Source organism: Citrus clementina, unplaced genomic scaffold (assembly GCF_000493195.1).
Source record: "Citrus clementina cultivar Clemenules unplaced genomic scaffold, Citrus_clementina_v1.0 scaffold_5, whole genome shotgun sequence".
Lineage (NCBI taxonomy): Eukaryota > Viridiplantae > Streptophyta > Magnoliopsida > Sapindales > Rutaceae > Citrus > Citrus x clementina.
Genome location: NW_006262201.1, coordinates 40,462,621 through 40,485,862, shown reverse-complemented (window position 1 = coordinate 40,485,862; position 23,242 = coordinate 40,462,621). Strand labels below are relative to the sequence as shown.

General features: G+C 36.0%; 3 protein-coding genes across 4 annotated transcripts in view; all 3 read left to right on the top strand.

Annotated features, from left to right (window-relative positions):
• The first annotated feature begins 1,824 nt into the window (after nucleotides 1-1,824).
• LOC18042194 (mitogen-activated protein kinase kinase kinase 5) lies at nucleotides 1,825-7,278 on the top strand. Its single transcript, XM_006434801.2, has 11 exons — nucleotides 1,825-2,386; nucleotides 2,736-3,536; nucleotides 3,637-3,724; nucleotides 4,247-4,309; nucleotides 4,400-4,563; nucleotides 4,877-4,952; nucleotides 5,625-5,684; nucleotides 5,761-5,886; nucleotides 6,186-6,395; nucleotides 6,521-6,621; nucleotides 6,740-7,278. The coding sequence occupies exons 1-11, from the start codon at nucleotides 2,064-2,066 to the stop codon at nucleotides 6,948-6,950; spliced, it is 2,223 nt and encodes a 740-aa protein (XP_006434864.1). The 5' UTR covers nucleotides 1,825-2,063; the 3' UTR covers nucleotides 6,951-7,278.
• A 1,330-nt stretch (nucleotides 7,279-8,608) lies between these two features.
• LOC18042193 (gamma-tubulin complex component 5) lies at nucleotides 8,609-14,525 on the top strand. The gene is made up of 17 exons (XM_006434787.2): nucleotides 8,609-8,849; nucleotides 8,980-9,095; nucleotides 9,195-9,458; nucleotides 9,564-9,661; nucleotides 10,159-10,321; nucleotides 10,419-10,529; nucleotides 10,788-11,804; nucleotides 11,888-12,040; nucleotides 12,133-12,232; nucleotides 12,327-12,421; nucleotides 12,681-12,872; nucleotides 12,966-13,022; nucleotides 13,105-13,176; nucleotides 13,324-13,428; nucleotides 13,614-13,745; nucleotides 13,868-14,041; nucleotides 14,158-14,525. The coding sequence occupies exons 1-17, from the start codon at nucleotides 8,840-8,842 to the stop codon at nucleotides 14,317-14,319; spliced, it is 3,021 nt and encodes a 1,006-aa protein (XP_006434850.1). The 5' UTR covers nucleotides 8,609-8,839; the 3' UTR covers nucleotides 14,320-14,525.
• A 1,245-nt stretch (nucleotides 14,526-15,770) lies between these two features.
• LOC18041904 (CST complex subunit CTC1) overlaps nucleotides 15,771-23,242 on the top strand; it is an 8,203-nt gene continuing 731 nt past the window's right edge. The window contains exons 1-15 of one of the 2 annotated variants that reach the window (XM_024184107.1): nucleotides 15,771-16,991; nucleotides 17,071-17,189; nucleotides 17,436-17,510; nucleotides 17,591-17,669; nucleotides 17,811-17,873; nucleotides 17,962-18,039; nucleotides 18,222-18,422; nucleotides 18,792-18,896; nucleotides 19,018-19,296; nucleotides 19,492-19,989; nucleotides 20,153-20,797; nucleotides 20,894-20,985; nucleotides 21,905-22,112; nucleotides 22,258-22,375; nucleotides 22,747-23,081. In XM_024184107.1, the coding sequence (XP_024039875.1) occupies nucleotides 15,936-16,991; nucleotides 17,071-17,189; nucleotides 17,436-17,510; nucleotides 17,591-17,669; nucleotides 17,811-17,873; nucleotides 17,962-18,039; nucleotides 18,222-18,422; nucleotides 18,792-18,896; nucleotides 19,018-19,296; nucleotides 19,492-19,989; nucleotides 20,153-20,797; nucleotides 20,894-20,985; nucleotides 21,905-22,112; nucleotides 22,258-22,375; nucleotides 22,747-23,081 (3,951 nt within the window). In that variant the 5' untranslated portion in view covers nucleotides 15,771-15,935. The remainder of the gene's footprint in view (nucleotides 16,992-17,070; nucleotides 17,190-17,435; nucleotides 17,511-17,590; nucleotides 17,670-17,810; nucleotides 17,874-17,961; nucleotides 18,040-18,221; nucleotides 18,423-18,791; nucleotides 18,897-19,017; nucleotides 19,297-19,491; nucleotides 19,990-20,152; nucleotides 20,798-20,893; nucleotides 20,986-21,904; nucleotides 22,113-22,257; nucleotides 22,376-22,746; nucleotides 23,082-23,242) is intronic. The other variant, XM_024184108.1, reaches the window with a different exon arrangement.

The window sequence follows — 23,242 nt, the reverse complement described above, 5'->3', positions numbered from 1 at the left end:
AATACATAATTTTTTTCTTTATATATATAATATTATTAGTTCAGAATAAAAGTGATAATAATCAGATAGAGTAAATCTAGTAAAAAATACCCAAGACTTTTCTTGCTTAGTATATGACTTTGAGATTGAAGCGCCACAAACAATTGGGTCCGATTAGAAAGAACAATATTCTATATAGTACAAACTAACTGTTATTTCCTATACATTTATCTTTATTTTATGGTTGGTATACTGTAAAAAAAAAAAAAAAAAAAAGGTTTGTATTTGATATTTAAGTGTGTTTGACCCATTTCATTGATCCAACCGGCCATACGGCCAGACCGCCAGAGCATACGCAACAATGAACATCCGGACAAAGACAGAGACAAAGACACAGACGAAGTGACAAACAATCTACGTTAAAGCCAAGAAAGTCGTAGGCTTTTTAATTTTTATTTTATTATTTTTTAAAGAATCAATCAAGTGGTAGATTTGTTTTAACTAAACGTTGAATAACGAATATTCAATAATTATATCAAGGTCCTTGATTTTTTTTATATTTTATCCAATAAACACAATTTGTTTATTTATATTAACTAAGTCTTTCTGGATCAAATGACCAAAGTTAACATAAAATTTAACCATAACAATTATAGGCTTCCTTTGATACTGTGGTTCAACTGTGCTTTCAAGCACAAAATGTAAAATTTTTTACCCCATAATCATTCTGATTAAAAAAAAAATCTATATTATCTTAATTTATTGTCAAATTTATTATATTTATCGACGTGATTTTTTTATCGATTATTATAAGAAAAAAGCTAAAAATTTAAATTAAAACTCAAATATTGAAAATTTTGGCATAATTTTTGTTAAAATGAATTTATCATTTTTAATGATATAAACTATAAGATTAAAAACTAATAAGTATGAGTTGTCATCTTCAATCGTAGCTGACAACAAAAAGCTATAAATAATATTGTCATGATTACTGTCTCATAATCAACATGTTAATGCTATCATTTTCATTATTGAAAGTTTTTGTTTGTCAACATAAAAGAGTTAATAGTTTGATCAATTATAATTCTACCATCAAGTGGTATTACTATCTCCATTATTTTATAAAAAAGTTGCAAATCTGTGGGATGATGATGGTGATGCACTAATACACTTAGTTATTTGATAGAAGTATAAAAATTTGATTAAACTTAAATTATTATTTGAGTTAATACCGAATAATAATACCATAAGTGAAAATGATTTAAGCCACATTGTCTATTATCTCAATAAATAATTGCTCACAATAACCAGTGCCATTAATGGCGGTAACTAGTCGTTTACATATTATTTGCATAGAAATAAACTTTAATTCCATTTATTTTCACACCACAACTAGGAATTTTATACCATGGTAATTGATGCATTATAGTTATAGCACTGAGAATAACAAATGGACCTAAGAATACACAGTATACAATAGTAAGAGGTTTTTCTATCATTTGAATAGGAGTTAGGGGTCTATTTAACATGAATAAATAAATTTATGTCTTTGTTTGAAATCCTATTGATATTCCCTGCAACAATATTCTTGCGTGTTATGATATTTCTCGCGGTTGAGGTCAGTGTTGGTATACTCTTACTCCTTTAAAACTCAATATTTTAGTGGAACAGTGTTTGGAGTGACAGCACCCGCGCTTATCACGATGACGGCAGTCTACACCTCGTGGTTCCGTGTCATCCGCTTAAGTCATCGTGTGCATCACTCGCGAGTGGTTGACAATTCAAGTACACCTGACCGTACGCACACGGCGTGTCGAGTCTCTCGTCAACTAAAACCAAAGATTTCGTTTCATACAAATCTGTATCGCGAGACACGCATTGACTTCCTCCTACACAGTAGGGTCACTTTCAGCATAGCTGTTGAAAAAAATTAAGATTTTTTTTTTTCTTTTTGACAAACGGGCAGACAAAGTAAACTCAGAAAAAACTTAGTTGTTTCCGCGGCTTGAGGGTTGAGTCAGAAAAGAAAATAGCTGCCACAGTTGCTTCCATGATGCTTGCTCATCCATTTGGGTATCGCAGCGATGCAGGAAAGTGGCAAGGCTGGTAACTTTTTCAAAAATCGAGTGCAATCGTCGTCCTTTAATAATCGGAAGCTGACGCGGGTGAGAAAGCTTAGGCATGTTCCTGACGATGAACTCGGCTTGTTGATGACTGATCGCGCTTGTTCCCCTTCGGCATCGCCTGATTCGGCCCGGATGTCGCCGTCTCCTGGCACGTCGGACCACTGGTCTTCATCGGCTGTGCCAAAACCTTTACCGCTTCCCGACTTGGCCTCTCTTTTTCGAAAACCGGAGTCTTCGGGTCATGGCTTCGAATCACCCGAAGGAAGGCCACACCGGGGAAGGTGCACATACTTGTCTCACCTGCTTCTATATTTCAATATTTCATTAATGGAAATAAGTTTGTGAAATTTGTTCAAGGATGCTTTTAATTGAACTGTGTTTTATTTTACTTTTCTGTTTTGGGTTTAAACTTGAAGCCTTAGAAATTATACTGCATATTAGCCGGTTTCAAAGAGTTTCAGACTTCCCGCCCTTTAAATCTCGCATATGATTAATCTTACTTTTTTTATCATCTACTTAAATTCTCCCTCTCTCTCTCTCTCTCTACACACACACACACACATTTGCTATTATTTCTGTTGCGAGTCATTATTAAATTTCTGCTATCATTTCTGTTCGGCTAATTATCAGGAAAAGCACAAATCAGACTGCCAAAGGTTCAGCCGGTTTTTTAAGCCATTTCCATAAGGGTGACTCCCAAGTTTTAAATATTGAAAGTGTTAAAAATGACCTGAGGCCGAGTGTTCCTGTGAGAAGCACTCCCACAAGTCTTTCATCAAGTCATGCTGTTAGTCCACAGAGATCAAATTTGGAAAATCCCACTCTGCACAATCCGAAATCTATTAGCACCCGTCGCAGGGGATTCTCTCATGATCTAAACATTGAATGTGCTAATTACAGCTCAAGGGCGGATATTATTCCAAAGAGTGCCCCAACTAGTGTTTTCTCAAGTCCTGCTGTTAGTCCACAATCATCAAAAACAGGAAATGTATTCTCGTCTTTTTGGGCTCCTAAAGAAATTCAGGATTGGTCAACTGCAGAGGTCCCTGACCTAGGTAGATTTGTTGGTTGTACTTCACCAGTATCACCTGTTAAAAGAAATGTGTATAGCGCTGACCATTCTCCCCTTCCTAGCCCCCCTAGGCAAAGTTCACAAAGTAACCTGAGGAGTCCAGGGAAAGTTTATTTTCCATTGCGTCATAAATCTCTTCCACAGAATTCGAAGGAGTTGCTTGAAAGTAATAATCATCTCAATGCCCATCCATTGCCCCTTCCACCTGGAGCTTTATCACCACCTAAATCATCTGTAACATCAGCCGTTATGCCTCACATTATGGAAAAGCCAAGTGCATCCCCTAAGAAAAGTCAATGGCAGAAAGGAAAACTTATTGGACGTGGTACATTTGGGAGTGTTTATATTGGAACAAACAGGTATGCAAGTATATGCTGAAATTTGCTAGTTGTTTCTTGTAATTTTTCTGTGAACACTATTATTATTATTAGTCTTTTTTTTTTCTTGGGGTGTTAACAGGGAGACTGGAGCTTCATGTGCAATAAAGGAAGTTGATATTATCCCTGATGACCCCAAATCTGCTGAATGCATAAAGCAATTGGAGCAGGTTATTATTATCTGCATCCTGTCAATCAGTTGATTACAGCATAGTTCTATTATTTCACCTAATGAGGAAACCTCCAAATTTGACCCAGATGATTATATTGAAATTGATTTACTAGGGCATTTAATTTCAGGAATATGGGGTTGGAACTTGCGACTTTCTTTTACAAGTTATGGTCCCAATGGTTGATTGTTTGAAAACTTTGCACTTTTGTTTCCAACGATAAAAGATAAAGCCAGAACATGGAATAATGGCATATCATAGCAAAAAGTTGGAACCACCTAGTTCAGCCTCCCTTTTTCCTACTAGTTATTAAGATGCCTTTTCACTGCCATCTGCAAAAATACCTATAACCATGCTGATATATTGTTTCATTTGAAGTTTCAATTGTTGTTCGTTACTCTTCAATTTTTTGCATTAAGAATGCACAAGATGCCATGTGTCCTCAGATTGCTTAGACATTCTATTATAGATTCAGCATTTCTTTCAAAATTTACTGCTATAATGACTCATTCCTTCTTGCAGGAAATTAAAGTTCTCGGTCATTTGAAGCATGAAAATATAGTGCAGTATTATGGAAGTGAAGTGGTATATGGCCTTTCCATGGTGTAGCTAGATGTGACCGCATTTGCTTTTGTGCATAATTGTGTAACTAAGAGACTGTTGTTTCCATTTCAGGTTGATGATCACCTCTATATATATCTGGAATATGTCCATCCTGGCTCGATTAATAGATATGTCCGTGAACATTGCAGAGATATTACAGAAAGTATAGTTCGCAATTTCACCCGTCACATTCTCAATGGGTTGGCCTACCTGCATAGCACCAACACCATTCACAGGTGACAATTTTACTTGATATGGAGTAGGGAGTTATATTGTGATTCCACTTCTTCGTTAATGTCAGTTATTGTAATTTGTAAGTGCTGTGAAATTTTTACACAGAATCTTGTAAAAAGGAACCCTAGAATTGTCAGTGGTCCTGTATTCCGAAAAACTAAAATGATTGTATAGGTAACCATTATATGTACTTGCTGGTTGAATTTTAAAGATTGTTGAAGAAGTGGCACTTTTTTCGTTCACAAAGATTATTATTATTATTATTATTTTTTTCCTATACAAATGATAACTAATATAGGAAATTGTGATCTATAGGGATATTAAAGGTGCAAATTTGCTAGTTGATGCATCTGGTGTTGTTAAGCTTGCAGATTTTGGGATGGCAAAACATGTGAGTTTTCAGATCCTTTAAATACTTGCATGCGTAATTTGAGTATGCTTCTCCAATTTCTTCTTGTGGATGGTGCATGTTGTTATATTTCCTTAGTGCAACAGTGCTTGTAAAAGAGCTCCTTCTTTTTTTGTGCGAATACAGTTCATCCAAAACTTTTCCATTCTTTGGCCAGATTCTCTTGACTAATTGACTAGTAACTTCTAATATGTATGTATTAAAAATAAACGAATAATGTCGTTTGAGAAAATTAGTTGACAGGTGCTTCTACGAGGATGGATCTGAAATGAATTTTGTTCCTATTTTAAGAAATCTTCTTTCCTTCAAGTAATTGTTGACAATGGTTCTTCAACAAGCATCCCTTAAACAAATCCCCTAAAAAGAATAGGAAAATTGTCTGTGCTGACATTGGATTGGTAAGCATGAACCGAGTCTTACATGGTTTATCATGGTTATTATTAGCATCTAGAAGTTTGATTATACCAGATACCGAGATTTTTGAATTTTGATCCAGTGCCTCGGTGTTTTACAGTATGTGCTATCTGTGCAACTATAGTGTTTTCTTTTCTTTTCTTTTTTCTTTTTTTTGGCTCTAGTAATGTCACCTGTATGGTTATATTCACTTCAGAACCTCAGTAACTTATTTATTTTCAATTTACTTGTTGCATTAAGCTTACAGGACTCTCCTATGAATTGTCACTGAAGGGCAGCCCCAATTGGATGGCTCCAGAGGTACGTCCACTGCACCAATTTGTAATTTTAAAAAACCCTTCTTTTTAATTTTTATTCACACTTGTTACTATTGCAGGTCATTAAGGCCGTGATGCAAAAGGATGGAAATCCTAAGCTTGCTTTAGCTGTTGATATATGGAGCTTAGGTTGTACTGTCATTGAGATGCTTACTGGTAAACCTCCTTGGAGTGAGTTCGAAGGGGTGAGTCCTTGATTAAACGTAAAATTCTTCTCTATTTAAGCTATTTTAAAATACTCACTGTTTTGACGGTTCAGTATAAACTTAAAACACTTTAAATTTACCAGCCAAGTTTTGATGCTTGTATTAGCAAATTTGTTGCAGTTACTTTTCATGTTTGTACCATTGTTTGATATTATTTCTTGAAGAAAGGATCAGGCATTATAACATAACTTTTCAACTCTTCGCTTGCTTTCTTTGTAAGGTTTGCACATTCATTTTCTCTATTAATCTCTTTATCTATCTCGTCTTTAATTTTCCAGCCTCAAGCTATGTTCAAGGTCTTGAACAGAACCCCACCTATACCAGAAATTTTATCTTCCGAGGGGAAGGATTTTCTTCTACGTTGCTTTCTGAGAAATCCTGTAGAGCGGCCATCAGCTGTTGAGCTACTGGAGCATCCTTTTATACGAAATGCAAATTATCAAAATTTGTCGGTCCCTATGCGTGTTTTTTCCAGAATAAACCTAGGGGCAAGTATTACATACTTTGATTTCAGCTGTTAGTGGGCTCCAAAGTTTTTTTTTTTTTTTTTTTTTCCCTTCCTTTTACCTTCTTTCACAACATGTATCGTGATAGCATATTTGCGCTTTTATAGGATAAATCACATGATCAAGTAGAACGCGCTACCCGTAAAACTGAATCACTGCCTGACTCGCCGGAGACAAGAGTTAGGAATAGGAAGTTGCCTTGTAATAGGTAAGAACATTTAAGTCATCTCCTCCCAGACAACTTGCAAGATGGTATTGGATTTAGCATTATCTTCTGTATGATTACTTGTTTTTTTATTTTATTCTTTGTGTTTTTCTTCATCCAGTGAAGTTTGTCGACAATGTCATGCGGGGACTTTTAATTGCGCTACAGCTTCTCGCCACTCTTCTTGTTCAACATTTGGGGTTCATATTTCTCTATCCACATCTAATTCACATAATTTTAGCCCTTCTTCCAGGAATATGCCCCTCAGTGCTGTGAACAACCACCCTTGTGCTCCTTTAAGGAGTCAAGGACAGGAAATTTCACACATCTGAAGCATGTTTTTGGTTGAATCAGATGTATTTGATAGCAAGTCCCCTGAGTACAGCTGGAGAAGCTAGCAATAGCCCTGAGAAGCTCCTTGAGCACCTACCCAAGATTTGGATCTGGGGCTTTCCTGACTCACCTACTTTTTAGTTGGATTCATCTTATTATTTATACTTGTAAATACTAAATAGAAGCTATCTTACTAGGGAAGTCAAGACAGATAGGAAGCTGAACATTTTCATATTCTTTAATCAGAGCTTGTGGAATGTAATAAAGTCATTTTTAGTTTCAATGGAATTTGAGAACTTGATATATAATGGAGGAGTTCCATTCTGAGTTTCATTTACAATACTTTTTGCTTAATGGCGAGTAAATTTTTACGGGCAATTGGTTAAATTTTTTAAATCAATACAATATAGTTTTTGAAAAATAAGTATTTAGTAGATGAATATTGCTACAACAATCAAGCCCATAATATCGCGGGGACGTACGGCGAGGGTTTTTGCACCCTTACAGAATTCTTATGTAGAGATAAATATCCATTTACAGCACAAACACAATTACTTCCCAAATTTACTTGTGGAATTCTCGTGTTTAGTTCATTTTGAACCATCGTTATAACTATCATACACAAGATGTACTTTATTTATGGGAAAGTGAAATACACTTTGAATAAAGCCGAAGACAGTGTGGAGATAAAACTTTTGCCTCCACAAGCTCTCTGACCCACCTATATAGCAGAAGCACATCCAACAATTCTTGCGGCCGTTTGAAGTAGAGATTTATTAGGTATTAAAAGTAAATTTAGTTGTTTCCTGTTTGATTATGAGAATTTGACGATTAATTATTGGAGCTAGACTATTGAAACCTCTCTAATCTCCTCGTAAAAGTCCTTTTTCCTGTTTTTTTTATTTTATCTTTAAAAATGTCACTTTTTTTTTTTAAATACATTCTTCTACATTTTTATTTATGAGTTGGACTATTAGCACCCCGTCTAATCTCCTGGCGACATTTTTTTTTTGTTATATTTATTTTATTTTTGAAAATATCTTTTTTAAAAAATAAACTTCTAATTTTTTTTTATTGTTAAAACTTGAAATAGTATTGTATTAATTGAAGCCTATATGGATTTGAATATAAATGTTTAGATGACATGTTCATTTTTCTTTTTAAATATCTAAATATGAGCGATATCTTATTAATTTTTATAAATAAAAAGTATTTTAAACATGTTTATTTAATATTTTATGCGTCGAAATGAGTAAATGACTTAATTTTATAATTTAACTAAGATAATTTTTAAGTCACACAAAAACTATTTAATTTGCTGAAATAAGACAGTAAATGTATTAACTAAATTTGCTCTCTATTATTCTAGTTGTCTTGTATGAGCAGAGAAATTTTCATAATTTTTGTCTTGTTATCTTTGAGTTATGAATTGACAAATAAAATAGGATATCACTACTAAAAAAGTTTTAAAAATTATAAAAGAATTTTTTTTCAGTAGTACAAAATTATAAAATAAATTGATTGGCTTTTTCGAATGACATTTCATTTTCTTACATTTTTTCGGAAAGAAAGGACCAATAGAAAACATCCACGTAAGCAGTTAAGAAAATTTTTCGAAGTGCCGGTCTCAAAATCCGAATTTTTGCGATTGTAGCATTTCATTCAATTCGAAGACAAGATCTCTGTATTCTCTAGTGTATGTAATTCTTTGAAAAAAACGCACCGGATGGCGAAGAAAAGTTTCTCTCAGTCTACTCTTCCCGGCGACGAGGAAAGTGATTGAGTATCAGCAAAGAATCAAGTCCCGAACAAATAAAACAATAAAAAAAAAAGTAAAGAGGCTTTCGATACTACATTTGCGGAATTCTTGATTTTAGAAGTACTTCTCATGGGGATAGGCAATGCTTTATTACTCCTTTGAATTCCAAATTTTCAATTTATTACTGTTTGTCAATTGCATTTCTTCTCCGTTTGTCACACTGGGCTGGTAGTAACTAGGGATTTGCAATTTCATTTTTGAACCTGCAGAAGGGGCAGAAATGCAAGTTCCTAACAGTTTAATGGATAAGATTTACGGCGTGTTCTCTGACGGCATACATTTTGCGACACCAGTATCGTCCTCGAGAACAAATGAAGTTGACTTGGTATGCTCATTCCTTTGGCTTACTAAGATATCTGGCATATGAACCGTTTAATTTTAGCATTTATTTATTTGTTATTAGTATTTTTTATTTAATTTTCAGGTACGAGGTGTCTTACAAATGTTGCAAGGTCTTTCTAGTTCGTTGTTTTATTGGGATGAGAGTGTTCGGAGTTTTTGTGTCAAGACTGGGATTTATGTGACTCATCTTTCCCAGAAAAGTGTACATGTTATTTTGAATCAATTTATATATGCGGCAACATGTTTGAAACTAGTAGAAATTTATGTCTCTAGAGTGGAGACTACAGGCAGAATAAGTTCTCCTACTCTTCGGGCATTTTCATCCGCCGTTTCTGCATGGCTTAAGGTATGTGGCGTGGCATTAAAATTGTCGGATGTATTTTTTTAATTTTTTGTCTAGTGTTTTTATATTTGCTTTTCACAAAGAGTGGTGAATTTATCCTTGAATCAGATGTTCAGGGGCATTGCTTTAAAGGAAGAAATGAAGATAACTGAATCAAATGTTGGAAACACACCAACCCTATTGGGATTAGCAAGTTCTTTATCAAGGTAAGTGACAGGGAAACTTAAGATATTAAATTTAGAATGTGTGAGAATATTTGTAGGTTTGGACATCATGTTAGATACCTTTGTGTGAGAATGTTTGTAGGTTTCGACATCATATTAAATACCTTGACCATTTATTGGTCATCAAATGTGAGTTGAGTTCATTTATAACTTTTCATTTTGGAAGTTCTTACTATATTTTCTTAGACACAAGGATCCGGTCAAATAATGATTGTACAAAAGATCATATTCACAAGGCGATATTACATCCGTTATATGTTCTGTATTTTCCTTTCAGATCCATCTTAGGCACTAACATGGTCATCATGCTTCTTGTTTTCTGTTGGAAAAGTTTTATCACACCAGGACATACATATCTGCAGTTTAGTCCTCATTGCATGTTATTTATTTTCCAGGTTTTATGTGGACAATTTTTGTAATACACTCATGGTCTTGATCTTCTTGTTATGGAATTTGCTGATGATCTTTCACTTATTTAGTCTTTGCTCAGGTGGTGAATATCTTTTGCAAATAGTGGACGGAGCAATTCCCCAAGTATGTTTTCAGTTTAATATGCCTGTTCCAGCTGCTCAAGTGGCTGTTCATATCCTTGACTATCTTTACAAGAAGCTGGATGAAGTGTGTCTTGTTCAAGGTGGTGAGGTTGTAGTTTCTTTTTTGGATACTTTGTGTGTCTTGCATTTATTTCCATTTTCTGATTTCACAATTCAAACTTGAAACATGTGCTGATGATGTTCAGGTGGAAGAATATCAGATGCTACTTCATATATTTGTTGGAAGCTTATTGCCATATATTGAGGGTCTTGATTCTTGGCTTTTTGAAGGAATGCTTGATGATCCTTATGAGGAGGTAATTGGTGATTAAACTATTGTTTGATATCATAGAGTCTTAAACAGTGTGTTTAGGCATGATGGAATGAGATGGTACGGCGTTAACATTTTTTTTTTTTTTTTGGCGGTGTCATATGCCTGGATTGTTCTTGGCCTCAGTGATGAACATGAAGTTTGATATGCAAGCTCATTGGACCTTGAAATTGTCTTCCCTTGCTGCTTTATTCTTTGATGCTGTCTGCTTTGTAAAATGTATGATTGTTTACTTTCCATGCAGATGTTCTTTTATGCCAACAGAGCTATATCAGTTGACAAGGCAGAGTTCTGGGAGAAGAGCTATGTATTGAGACAATTACAGTGTTGGAAATTAGATGCTGAGTCCTCCAGCCTAACTTCTGAAAGTAGTCATGTACGTGAAACAAATGAAAAGAGGCAAAATGGTTTGAGGGAATCCATTTCCCTGTCTAGTTCTGTGAAAGGACTTCAAGCTTGTCCTTTATTTATCAAGGACATTGCTAAGTCCATTATTTCTGCCGGAAAATCATTGCAATTGATTAGGCATGTATCTAGCAAAAGTAATGACAATGGCATTGAATGTCTGGGAAATTTCAATTATGGTAGTGATTGGAGCACAGTTCATCATGGACAGAGCATAGCTGGGTTGACTCTGTCTGAAATTTTCTGCATTTCATTAGCAGGTCTCATAGGCCATGGTGATCACATCTTTAGATACTTTTGGCAGGATGACTCATGTGAATCTGAGTTTATCCCTTCTCTACCGTCCTACATGAATGATCAGACGACGATGAATGGGAATACTGAAACTTTGGCAGTCTTAATACACTCAGAAAAGATGTGGTTTAAGTTCTTGCTCGATACATTGCTACAGAAAGGAGTGATTGATCAAAAATCTGCTAATAAGATTGCAAGCAATGTTCCAAACATGAAAGAAGAGAATATGGGTAAAGATATTGAGAACAATTTGTCCACCCAAAAAACATTTTGTCCAGAAAATCCAGTTATTTCTGTATGTGATGTGTCACTTAATATTAATAAGAGTAGTAATATCTGGAACGCACTGAACTTGTCTAGAAACTATTATCTTCCCCCGTTAAATGATGAGGTGCTGCGGAAGGCTGTTTTGGGTGCAGAGAGTGGGAACATTTCTGAAGTTACAGGAACAAATTATGCTTTTGGTTTCCTGTTTGGTGAATCTGAACATCTTCGTTCCCAGTGTGATACAAAGTTGTTAGAAGTCCTGTTCCCCTTTCCCACTATTCTTCCATCTTTTCGGGTAAACCTCGATTGATATTCCAGTAAGCGATTCTGTCACATTTGTTGAGGTTAATATTAAGCATTATTCATAATTTGTAACAGGATGAACTTCATATCTCCGAGCTCTTACCTTTCCAGAAGAATAGCACCCTTCCATCTAGAGTACTAAGCTGGATTCAAAGTGTTGAACCTAGAACTACTCCACTTCCTGTGGTTATTATGCAGGAATGCCTCACTGTCTACATTAAGAAGCAGGTACTGCTCATATTCATTTGTGGAGATTTAGTATATTTTTCGTTTGAGCATGCTGTTGATTCTATTGAAAAACTTACTTTTACATGTCATAGGTGGATCATATTGGCAAGCTTATACTGTCAAATTTAATGAATGACTGGAGATTGATGGATGAACTTGCAGTGTTGCGTGCCATATACTTATTAGGATCAGGTACTACCTAGATTGGTAGCTTCTACTTTCCTGGTTATATTGTTATTTTATCAAAGATGATAACTGACATGTTCTGGTACTTCGCTACCTTCAGGTGATCTGCTGCAGCACTTTCTGACTGTGATTTTCAATAAGCTGGACAAAGGGGAAAACTGGGATGATGATTTTGAGTTGAACACTCTATTACAGGTGCAATCACCTTTTCAACAATATGCTCTGCCATTTGTTTAGATTTATATGGGATAAATATATCCAACTTCACCACTCAATCTTTAGTATATGTGGTTCAAGTTATAATGATAAATGATGTGAAAGTTTTGTTATTGAATTCCACTGGATCTTGGGTTCTGACTACACTTTAATGCGACACTTACTCGTGCTTTGTATTGCATGGAATTCTGGACCTGTTAACGTCTTCTCAAGTTTTTTATGTTTCTTATGCATCCAGGAATCCATTAGAAATTCTGCTGATGGCAAATTACTAAGCGCCCCAGATTCATTGGAGGTCTTGATCACCGAAAGTCATGGTTCTAACAGTGATGAGCAACCTAGTATGGCTAACCTTGCATCAACTCCTCGTAAAAGTCATCCACATAGCTTTGGAATAGATGGTCTGGATTTACTGAAATTCACATACAAGGTATATCCTGCAGTCATGAACAGTTTATTTTGTTTTTTAATCCTTGTCCCTGAAAGAAATTATTCTAATATATATATTTATTGTTTGAGACAGGTCTCTTGGCCACTTGAACTTATTGCTAATATGGAAGCAATTAAAAAGTATAACCAGGTAAATTTTTCACTCTTTGCCTATATTTCAAAACTGTTGGTTCTAATTTAGTTTTCTGTTAATTGTTGTGAGTTTGATGTAGGTGATGGGCTTCTTGTTGAAAGTCAAGCGTGCCAAATTTGCACTTGATAAAGCTCGGAGGTGGATGTGGAAGGTTATTCTGTTCTGTTAACTCCAACCTTATTCACCCTCCTCCACACTTTGAAAGAGGAAATCCCATTAAGACTCTTGAAGTCACCTGACTCACCTACGGGGCCATTGTTTCACCACTGATCTAATTCTTTAGTATTGTCACTTCCAGGGTAGAAGCCTTGCAACAAACAGTCACAGTCACAAGCGCCATTGGTTAGTGGAACAGAAACTACTTCATTTTGTGGATGCCTTTCACCAATACGTAATGGACAGAGTATGAGTTTTCTCAATATTCTCTCTTGAATGTAATTTGGTTGAGGTGTATACTTGGGCATGTGCATTTGCTACTCTGATCCCCTATATGGTGTTTGGTTGTTTTGTTGAGCTACTTGTAGAGGTCTCCTCTAAGGGAAGTATATAAAGCATTTTAGTTATCTGACATATAGATTTCATAAGTAGGTATATCACAGTGCATGGCGTGAACTCTGTGAAGGTATGGCGGCTGCTGGATCTCTGGATGAAGTTATAGAAGTACACGAGGCTTACTTATTATCAATCCAGCGGCAATGCTTTGTGGCACCAGACAAACTGGTGGGTACTCATCTCTATTTACTAGGGTCTTGGCAATCAATGCTGAATGTCTTCTCTTTAGCTGGAGAATATTGTGAAATATATCAGAGTAAAGAATGTTCAATGGTCTCTTTTGCGTACAGTGGGCTTTGATTGCCAGCCGTATCAACAGCATCCTTGGATTAGCTTTGGAGTTCTATTCCATTCAGCAGACTTTAAGTAGCAGTGGAGCAGTTTCTGCAATCAAGGCCAGATGTGAAATGGAAGTGGATAGAATTGAGAAACAATTTGATGATTGCATTGTTTTCCTCCTCAGAGTAGCCTTCTGCCCATCCTGTTGTCTTCTTCTGTTCATGATTTGACCATCTAGTTTGCAGCATCTCACTCACATTTGTCCTTGGAATCATAAGCTTCATCCTTCAATTTTATGCAGGTCCTTTCCTTCAAGCTAAATGTGGGGCACTTTCCTCATCTGGCTGATTTGGTTACAAGGATTAATTACAACTACTTCTACATGTCTGATAGTGGAAACCTAATGACTGCCCCTGGCTCTGAAGCAGGACTCGGCAGGACCTTTGCTAGTAGAACAGATTGATGAAGAGAGTTTCTTAAGATGTGGTGGTCTCTTGTCTGTTAAATTAATGAATATCGGACACGTGCCAGCTGTTTGTACAGATCTGGGAAGAAAGCACTTTAATTTTTTTATTTAATTTTTGTTAATTTTTTTCCTTCAATATTGTAAATTTGTAATTAGACACCGTATGACTGTTTGTGAGGAATGTTTTGTTGGCTAATTAATAATTTAAGGACATTTTTACGGTTTTTCGAATGAGAAATTAGGATTAAAATAACAGCGCTGCTATTTCCTCCAAGTCAAACTCCGAGTCAAGCCTCGAAAGTCACAAAAACGACGTCATTTCGTTTTGATCTTGAAATTTTTTAATTTCAGTGCAAGTGTTATGTTGAGCAATCTATTTCAATCCAAATGACGTCGTTCTCCTTCAATTCTTCTCAAAGCACACGACGTCGTTCTCGTTCAATCTGTTTCAAAGCTCGACACAGCATCGTCTTCAATTCGTTTCAAAGCACACGACGCCGTTCTCCTTTAATCTGTTTTAAGAAAATGAGTGCGAGCATATGCTTTGTCCTTCGATTTCCTTTCAACAATAGCACTCTAGTTACAAAACTCTAAGTACAGAATTCTTAAATTGCAAAACTCTGGCTGGTTCCTCAAAGTTGAGTATAGAACCCCTAAATTGCAAAACCTTGGCTGGTTTCCTGAAAGTTGAGTGCAGAACCCTTAAATTGTAAAACCCCAACTGGTTCTTCAAAGTTAGTTTTAATTTGTATATGAGTTTTAGCATAAGGTAACGTATTGGTTTCTCAACATTTACTTAAATTTTGAGTTGGTTCGTGGTCTGTAGCTCGTATGATGGCTATGAGTTGTGAGCGACAGTGGTTGTAAGTAGTGGTTGGTAGTGGCTGGAGACCTGTCGCAATTGTGGCTAGAGAACTCGAGGGGTTTGAGATTACAGATTTGCAATTGTAACTGTGAGTTGAATTAAAACGGTGTGTTTTTATTTTAATTAAAACGGTGAGTTTTAATTCATGATTTGAGTCGGAGCACAGATCGGAAGTAGCTTTTTTCTTAAAATAATTCTTGAACACGTGTAAGGTGACTGACATTCATAATTTTTTCATGATTGTGATGAAAAAAACTTTTTAATGTCTCTTGTACGTGAAAAAAGGAGTGATTAAGTTTGTATCATTCCAATTCTTGATTCACTCTTTCGGTTCGGTTTTCTTTTTAATTTTCTAAGAATATCAGGAAATATGTAAAAGACTTTAACTCTGTGGCACAGGTGCTTTGACGCCGAGGAGTACAGAGTAATGACAGAAAGTCGTAACTTTTTTTATTTTAAAATTTATATTAAATGATATTAAATAATATTAAATGGTGTGTTATTTTTTTTTTTTTAAATCTTGTGTTATTTATTGATTAGTTAAAAAGATTAAGAGATATGTAACACTAGTCGACGAGTATAACGCAAGGGACAATATTCTCCCGCCTCCCACCCAGTCCCGCGCTATTTCCCGCCCTCCCTTCTCTTCTTTAAACCCTGCAAACACAAAACTTTACAAATTCTTTTATCGTTCCCCGATACAATCGCTAACATATGCTTCTCCGAGGAACATAAAACTCATAAGAGTATGCTGGAGAAAAATGTAAAGGTTCTCACAATCGCTGAGCTAATCCACGGTGCCCGGCCGCTATCCGGAACATCCTTCCTCCACCCTTATCTCGACCGTCCGATCTCTCGAACTTCCTCATCAAACTACCGAACACCTCTTGGTCCCGCCGATTCAATTTCTGACTCTACTAACCCTAAAATTCTGACTCCACTTAACCATCCTGTCGTTCTCATTGGAACCCTAACCCTACACTCCTCGCACGATGATTGCCTCGAATTCACCGATAGTTCCTCTGAAATTTGCTGCGATATTCTCGATTTTAATGTTCGCGCAATCGGAAAGAGAATCCACGTCTCGGCTTGGAACTTCATTCCCTTGAAAAGCACTAACGGATTCTTGGAGATTATCAAATGGAATTTTCCAGAGTCGACCTCTGTACTTCACGGGTGTTCAAGTACTGATTCTTTCGATTCGTTTCCGTTATTTCAAAGTTCCGTCGCTGCTAGTGAAATCGATCATTCAAAGTCTCGTTATCGCTTTCATGGCGCAATAGAATCAGTTAGTCCTGTTTCAATTGTTCCGTGTTCACGTCCATGTTCTTCGAACGATTCAGCTAACATTCGAGGGTTTCTAATGCGAGTTTTGGCTTGTGACTGTAAATTTTGTACCGCTAAAGAGTGTGAAATAACACACGAATGTCATTCATTTACCAAACCGAAGTTTGTATATTTTTTCGGTGCTGCTTCATGTTGGCATCCGGTGGCGACGAAGCTTGTTGGAAAAGTTATTACTATCTCGGGGCTCAAGAAAAAGTTGGTTTTCATCGGGAAGGAGGAGTCTCAATTGATGTTTGTGACGACAGAGAATTCTGTTTTACATGTGCCTCGGTTGTTGAAAAAGTGGTCACCCCCTTCAAAGACTGTTATTAAGGGGAAGGGTGAGTCTGGAGTGTATACTGGTGTTGTGAAAGGCGTATACATGCAAGGCTTGCTTGTTGAGCTCGACAACGAAGTGTGGCTTCTGCTAACTGATAAATTACGCACTGTACCACATAGTCTTAGATCGGGTGCTGTTGTACGTGAAATAACTTTGTTTCTCTGTCTCTTCATTGCATGACGCTTCCGTTTTAGTTTATAACTTTTTTTTTTTTCAGATTTCTGTGAGAAATGTTCATTTTGTGAATCCAAGATTTTCTTGGACAAAAATTTTAATACTTGGGGCTTGCTGCAAGACTAGCATTATTGTAGAGTCATTTTCTCCATTGGAATCAGGGTATGTACTGTTTATTTTGTCATTGTTTATATCTCTTAGAACTTTTGTCAAGTGATTAAAACATGGTATCTCTAGAATTGGCTCATAAACCATTGGTTGTGTTTATCAGTTATTTAACTCAATTGTCCTGTTGGTCTCACTTTAGGCTCTTCCTAGGATGCTATTCAAAAAACCAAGAATTCATTCAATTTCCTAACCAGAAAATGCCCCAACACCTATGAAAATAAATTCAATTGTTTATTGCAGTTGCTATATGAATGCTGGCGCCCAAAATCTATTGGGGAAGTTCATTGAGTCTTTGTCATTTTCTGCTAGACTCTGGTATGAATTTTGTTAATGCTTTTAGGAATTTATAGAACCTCCTTTTGATCTTTGATATTCTAGATTGATTTGGATTTTAGGGCACTTCTTGTTGTCACATGTTTCCAGAAAAAGTTTTCTGGTATCTTATTGGATAAGGAGATTTTGGGATCAAAACATGTAAGTATTCGTTTTCTTGGTATTATATTTTGCTTCTAATGGAGTTTCTTGTTCTTGTGTGAAACCTAAAACTTCTCTTGCACAGTCATTTTCATATAAATTTTTGATGAGATGATGTGTATTGTTGCAAGGAGTTATCAGAAAAAAGGACTCGCTCAGATGTATTGTAGCTCACATTTACCGTCTTCCGTAATTCGAGCTCGGGTAAATTGGTAATTCACAGTTAGATATATGAATATATCTCTGTTATGGCAATTACATTGTCATCTTCTTAATGAGTGTCTTTTGGCAGCATGGGATGTTTACAGAATTGTGTAAGCATGAATCATGTGGCTGTGGTAGCGAACCATATTGTGGTAACCTTAGATTGGTAAGTCCGTGTCTGTGAGTTCTCTCTCTTTTTTTTTTTTGAAGGGTGATTTTTTTTTTAATACATTAGAATTAGCTAGTCTTTCTAGAATGGGCGGATTTTAATTGATATGTTCATGTTTGTCACATTTAATTGACAGTTAAAGGGAGATTAAGATTTAATATTTTTCTGGTTATCTTCAGGTGGCGCCAATCTCTAGTTTCATCTACCACTGTGAGGCTACAGGGATAAAAATGCTGTTAGAATTTGACAATGAATGTCATCGATCGTTTAAGAACAACAGATACATCCTTTTATCTTCTGAAGGTGAATACTACGGTCGGTCAAAGAGGCAGATTGTTCCTAGTGAAGACATTGGTATTGTTTTGCTTGGAAGTTTAAAGGTTAGTAGTTTGACTTCATTTCAGTAACGTCATGGGCTTCTTGTTGCGATAGTCTATTGCAATATGGCCAAACTTGTGTTTAGGGTAATAGGGGTGTGTATAAAAGATATATACTGATGCTATGTTTGGTTATTGACTGGGAAAGAGAATGAATCATTGATTTTCTTGTTGAAGTTATTTGATTTCTTGTTCTGAATTATAGATTATCATCTTAGGATGTTTGGTTTGCTACTTTAGTTATTACCATTAGATGCCATCCTTTGCACTTTCAGCGTATTTGTTCTTTGAATATGAAGATTTAATCAGATACTTCCAATTTGAGAGGCGCAAACACTTCTGTGTATCTAATTGTGACTATTTATGTTTCAGATTTCTCCATCTTCTGGAAGGTTGCAATTGGTAGACATGACTGGAACCATTGATGTTATTATTCCAGACCTTTCATTAACTTGGGAGAACAGCAGTATATTTGAGGTCAGATTCATTGATGATTCAACTTCCTATTCTCCTCCATCTTGTTCTAAACTTCTTTCACTTGTGCTACTTTTTTCCTCTCAAGTCTATAGGGTAAAACTTGCTTGTGCTGGATTTTCAGATAATTGACTATACTCTCATGATGGAAGGCTTACCTGAAGTTGCAGATCGATTGTGGTTGCCAAAAAATGTTTCATTCTCATGCAAGGCAATTTTTAATTGTGCTCCGCTATCAAGAAAACGAAACTTATCAACTTTTGTCTACTTTCACATGTGCAATTCACCCAACAACTATCTTCCCTTTTATCCTTGTGCGGGCTGGACAAACGATTTCAAGGAACTTGAAAGTGGAATGTTCCATCTGATTCAGGTGACACACAAATTTCCTTTGCTACAGAAGGTATGTCTCATCTTTTAAACGATGTGATAATTTGTAAAAGTTTCTTCTTTTTGTTTTATTTTTTAATTCTGTAACTGTTTTTGCTTGAGAAGCCATAACGGAGGAGAATAGCTCAGTAGTAACTGTGTTCTCTCAATCAGCAATGCTTTCTTATATTTTACAGATTGTTAACCTTTTACATCTGTCTTTTACCAGTTTGAAGGTGATCCTTTGGTACTAAACAGGTCTAGTATGTTTGTTGAGGCCATAGTGTTGCCATGTAATCTAGTTCTTTATGGGAAGGATGGAACTGAGCATCCAACTAAGGTTTTAGGGGGTTTGCCGAATGAGCTCGTGAAACATTGCACTGGTGAAAATTACCGAGGATATGTTCCTGAAAAGAGATGTAAAAGTAATTATAAATCAGGCAGAGCAGTTAGTTCAGGTTTGATGGATGACTTGGCTTTTGTTGAATGTGAATTGAGCACTTGTTTTCAATGGGAATCTAGCAAGGAACGGAAACATACACACTTTGAAATGTCTCATGAAATTCCGTGCAAGGCTGCTGTTAGAAGTGCTAATAATCAGAGCTTGGTTCTTCCCGCAATCTTGTGTCGGATAAAGGCCAATTTAAATAGTAATGTTACCTTCCAATGTTTAACTGCTGAGAAGATCTTGCTGGAATTCAATTCTGAAAGTTTTTTGAAGTATCAGGTATCTGGTTGCCTTTTTGTTTTTCTTTTCTGGTCTATTTGTTTTATTTAACTATTTTTTTTTCAACTAGTTTGCTTACATCTTTTGGGCATAATAAAATATTTCCCTATTTTCCTCGATTTTTAGTCAAGATAACATGTGCTTATTTGAATCTGAATTCCAGTTGTTGCAGATTGGTGGTTATTACATCTTTAAGCACCATATAGAAAATTGTTTTTGTACTACAAAGGACTCAGAGAATGTCGGCAATGCTAAAATCCCTGCCAAAATCCCAGTCAGTTCTAAAACACGGATGTGGAGTCTTACCTTCTCTACTGATGAAGTTGTCACTTATAATAGATCACCTTCAAATGGTGATTCTTCCTTCAGCAGCCATGAAGCTCTGGCAGTAGATCAAGTTGAACTGCTTCTTCATGGACTTTCGGACAGTTATTTAGGAAAATCTTCAGATGTCCATCTTTTTCTATCTGCCAATGCAAAAGACATCTTGAAGGTAAAACTCAAGGATTTGGAGGAAGACTTTATTAAGCCATCTGTGGGACCAGATCAGACTTCCAATATTTCTTCTTGCACACGGACCGCATTGAATGTACCTGGGCTCTCATATGGACCTCTTGATTCTAGTTTCCTGGTTCCGGAGGGAAATTTAATCTCTCTGCATGGAGATGTGGTTGCAGTACATGGTTTTGATGACAGTTCCGTCAGTGAGCATCTAAGCGGTGAAAGTCTTAGTGATGTTCTTCAGTTCGGATTCTTTCAAGAACTTGGAAAGACCTTTTGCATTCATGTTTTGGTGGACCATAAACCTGTAATTGTCTATTATGATGTTTATTTCTTATTTTTTCTATTTTATTGTATGAAGATTGCATGTCTTATCTAGTCATCTTATACTTTGATTGGTTAGGTAAGGATTTTTGGTTCCCTAAGCGAACATGTGTATCTAATTGGATTTGGACCTGGTGTAAATGCAACATTTCACCGGATTCTACCAGCAAGGTTAGGTTAGCTGCTTCTAAAAAGACATACATTTTGCAGTCTATGCTTCAATACTTTAGTTAAACTTTCTTCAAGTGCATTGTGATTTATCTTTCTGATAGTATTTTAACTGTTAGTGTGATGTATGGAAATTCTGAGACAGGTCGTAGGCTTTTTGTTTTTGGGTATTTCCCTTCGCAATCTTCAATTGTTACTGTATTCAAACCCCAAAGTTGAGAGAGCAGTAAATTGTTCGAAGAACTCTAGTTTCCTCTCTCTGATACACCCTGTTGAAACAGAAAATGAGAAGATTACTTCTTGGCATGATTAATGATAGAAAATCTAAATCCTCTGAACCATGGTCTTTGGGTGCTGCAATTAGAGTTATAAAATTTAAGGTTAGTGTGGAAAACCGATGCTGATTAGCAGTGGGTCATATGTTAAGTTGATTTATGATCATATGATGATAAAGTAGCTTTGGCTTTTAGAATACCGTAAGAAGGATTTTGGCATTTTATGTACCCGGAGATTGTAGTCTGTCACCAATCAAGATTTTCAGAAGATGTCAGATTATAACTGCAACAATCTTGTATTGGAGTTTGTCAACACATCCTTAGATTGATTGAACCATTACCCATGGGGAAATAGATCATAATTCTTCTTCGTCTTGCATTAGATTTTGTTATACAGGCTTGCTTTGCAAAACTCTTGCTGACCATAACAAATTCTCTCTTCTTTCCCTTCCTTTCAAGTGTGAGATGTGGACATTATATATATTGGCAAATGTTACACTTTCATGTTAATTGTTCATTATTCATGTGCCTGTGGCTTACACTTCACAATTTCAATGTTTTACAACCTCCTGCTAAATTGCTTCCTTGTGGTTTTGTTGAATCATCTTAATGAATACTAACATAATTGCCATTTCATGGTTTTCCAGGGTACCTGACAGCTTCACACTGTTATCTATATCATTTATTGTAGTAAACTCCATAAGAGTTGTCAATAATCCATTTATTGACAAGATTTCCAACTTATGGTCTAATTCCGATATGTGCAACAAAGCCTCACCAGACACTGTTTCTTCTGGGTTGATTTCAGAGTTGGTTCAATGCTCAGATTGCAAGCCAATGCGCTTATACTGCAGGGTAAGTTGTATTTAAAGCCCCAAAAAAAAAAGTTTGATTTCACATCTGTCTCTTAATCACACGCTACTGTCTTTGCTTTTGTATTCTTATGGATGAAGTAATTTCTTGTAATGAGGATAATCATGTTTACGCGTTCTTGTGATAGGTTGTTTCTGTCCATGTTCTCATTCTGGAACAGAAGAACCGAAAGTGTGACAGTTTACATTCAAAACCTCATTCCAGGGCCCATCTTGTTGACATTCCTCTTGCTTGTTTTGTGTTGGGTGAGTTATTTGTCCTTTTTAGAGAGTATTAATTGAATACATGAGTTGATAGTCCACATAATTTTGACAAAAGCAATGGCATCATGTCATCTCTTAACCTTTCGATGGTTTTCTATTGACATTGTTTTGCTATACCTAGTGGCACTTTTAAATTTATCAGAATGATGGAATAGGTCTCCATAGTTGCATCAATCAGCTTGCAATTTTAATTTTGGGATTCTTTCTGCATTATTAGAAAATGCAGCACATTACATATGCAACTGAGATACATCATACATGAACTCTGTGGCTTATCTCGTGCATGCGATGGTGCTTCATGATATTTATTTCTATTTTTTCTCTCCTTTTTGTCCATGCATTTGCATGTTTAGATGATGGATCATCCTCTTGTTACTGCTGGGCTAATGCTGAACAAGCAGCAACCTTTCTAAGGCTGCACGATGAACTCCCGCAGAGTGCTCTTGAAAACAGTGGATTGACATTGAAGTGGATTGGCATTGATAACAATGGCTGGACCACCACTATGTATCATCTTGAGAGGATTGTAAAGAAGCATGACAGAATTACTGTAAAGAACTATGGTTTGGCAGCTGATTCTTGTTACCAAGATCTCACTGTTTCTGTCAGTTCAGAAAATGTCCTCACCAGCTCAGATGAAAATCTCCTCAAACTTATAATCTACAATGCTTGCTTTGGCTCATTGTGGGTGAGTTATATACAGTAGATATTTTTCTTTGAGTAATAAGTATATGAAGGAAAGCGAGATGTGGTGCAACCCCATTAAATTTAGTATGATAAATTATTCTATTTTGTGCAGTCACGACTGTGTGTCGTGGCTTATTTCTTTAATGTCTTTTTTTTTTTTTT

Coding starts and splice junctions, on each gene's coding strand:
- LOC18042194 (XM_006434801.2), top strand. CDS start 2,064: ATGCAGGAAAGTGGCAAGGCTGGTAACTTTTTCAAAAATCGAGTGCAA. Junction 2,387..2,735: donor GGAAGGCCACACCGGGGAAG/GTGCACATACTT, acceptor GCTAATTATCAG/GAAAAGCACAAATCAGACTG. Junction 5,887..6,185: donor CTTGGAGTGAGTTCGAAGGG/GTGAGTCCTTGA, acceptor TTAATTTTCCAG/CCTCAAGCTATGTTCAAGGT.
- LOC18042193 (XM_006434787.2), top strand. Junction 9,096..9,194: donor GAACAAATGAAGTTGACTTG/GTATGCTCATTC, acceptor TTTAATTTTCAG/GTACGAGGTGTCTTACAAAT. Junction 14,042..14,157: donor GCATTGTTTTCCTCCTCAGA/GTAGCCTTCTGC, acceptor AATTTTATGCAG/GTCCTTTCCTTCAAGCTAAA.